A 1,478-nucleotide genomic window follows, 5' to 3' on the forward strand; every position below is an offset into this window, starting at 1 on the left:
TCTGTAAAACTGGAGTGGCGATTGCAGCTCTCCCTGGGGTGGAAAGGATAGAAAGGTGAAGTGAGATCACCGCCGCCCAGCACATCGGGTGAAGTGAGATCACCGTCACCCTGCAGTTCACCCACACAGAGCAGCCCCACGGCAGATGGTAGCCCTCCGCTCTTCACCTGGTCCCTTTTCTCCTGGAGGGTCTAAAGTCTTCTCAATGAGCTCAGAGATGGCTGGGTGTGGTGGCTCATGCCTGTAATCGCAGCACTTTGGGAGGCCGAGGCGGGTGGATCACTTGAGGTCAGGAGTTCGAGGCCAGCCCCTGCCAACATGGCGAAACCCCATCTCTACTGAAAATACAGAAAATTAGCCAGGTGTGGCGGCAGGTGCCTGTAGTCCCAGCTGCTCAGGAGGCTGAGGCATGGGAATCGGTTGAACCTGGGAGGTGGAGGCTGCAGTGAGCTGAGATCATGCCACTGCACTCCAGCCTGGGCGACAGAGCGAGACTCTGTCTAAAAAAATAAGAAAGAAAAACCAAAAACAACAAAAAATTTAATAAGCTCAGAGACAAATCAAAAGAAGATCAAATTTGAGGATTTCTCTCTAGAAATTTTGTTTTCTTATTTTCTTTTTTTCTTTTTCTTTTTCTTTTTTTTCGTAATTTTTCTCCGGCAGGAAATGACAGAAATTTTGATTAAGTTTGCACGTTTTTCTTCTCTGGCCCAGGTGGTGAAGTGTCTCTTAGATTCGAATGCAAAACCCAATAAGAAGGACCTCAGTGGAAACACGCCCCTCATTTATGCCTGCTCCGGTGGCCATCACGAGGTTGCTGCCCTGCTTCTACAGGTGAGGACCCCTCCCTGCCCCCTGGTCGACACACCTGCACCAGTTAACAGGGTGCCTCCACCCAGCAACCCCTGCAGTGCACTGGGGATGGAGAGGCCGGGCCGTTCGTCAGCCCCAGGCCTCTGGGGAGAGGAGCGGGGCGAGTGCCTTGCCACGCGGGGTTCTCCCATGGGAACGGATGGTGCCTCAGCATCCGGGATGCAGTCTCATGGGCTCCAACGCTGCTTTTGCCAAAGGTTTGGGTCTCACCTCACTGACTGGGAATGTGTCGTGCTGTTACCTGAGCACGGGCTGAGTGGCCGCCTCTGTCCCTGCTGCTCTTTTTCCGTCTTGATAAGGGTTATGCGAATGGATTAAAATTTCCTAAAGAAGTAGGGAAAAACCAATTTGTCCATGACTCTGCTACTCAAGGGAAACTCATTTTGGTGGATTTTAAAAATTGTGTATAGCTTCAGTGTTGTTTTTTTTTCTTTTTTTTTTTTTTGGTTTGAGACAAGTTCTTGCTCTGTGGCCCAGGCTGGAATGCAGTGGCACCCTCACGGCTCACTGTAAGCCTCAGTCTCCCAGGCCCAGGCGATCCTCCTGCCTCAGCCTCCCAGGTAACTGGGACTACAGGTATGCACCACTGCACCTGGCTAATTTTT

The 1,478-nt window shown here is 51.3% G+C and overlaps 1 protein-coding gene across 1 annotated transcript in view; it reads left to right on the top strand.

Annotated features, from left to right (window-relative positions):
• ANKRD27 (ankyrin repeat domain 27 (VPS9 domain)) overlaps positions 1-1,478 on the top strand; it is a 132,931-nt gene that overhangs the window by 122,790 nt on the left and 8,663 nt on the right. Inside the window, exon 23 of the mRNA XM_011995283.1 lies at positions 715-834. Within this exon, the coding sequence (XP_011850673.1) occupies positions 715-834 (120 nt within the window). The remainder of the gene's footprint in view (positions 1-714; positions 835-1,478) is intronic.

The sequence above is a fragment of the Mandrillus leucophaeus genome, unplaced genomic scaffold, assembly GCF_000951045.1.
Source record: "Mandrillus leucophaeus isolate KB7577 unplaced genomic scaffold, Mleu.le_1.0 Scaffold48, whole genome shotgun sequence".
Taxonomy (NCBI): Eukaryota; Metazoa; Chordata; class Mammalia; order Primates; family Cercopithecidae; genus Mandrillus; species Mandrillus leucophaeus.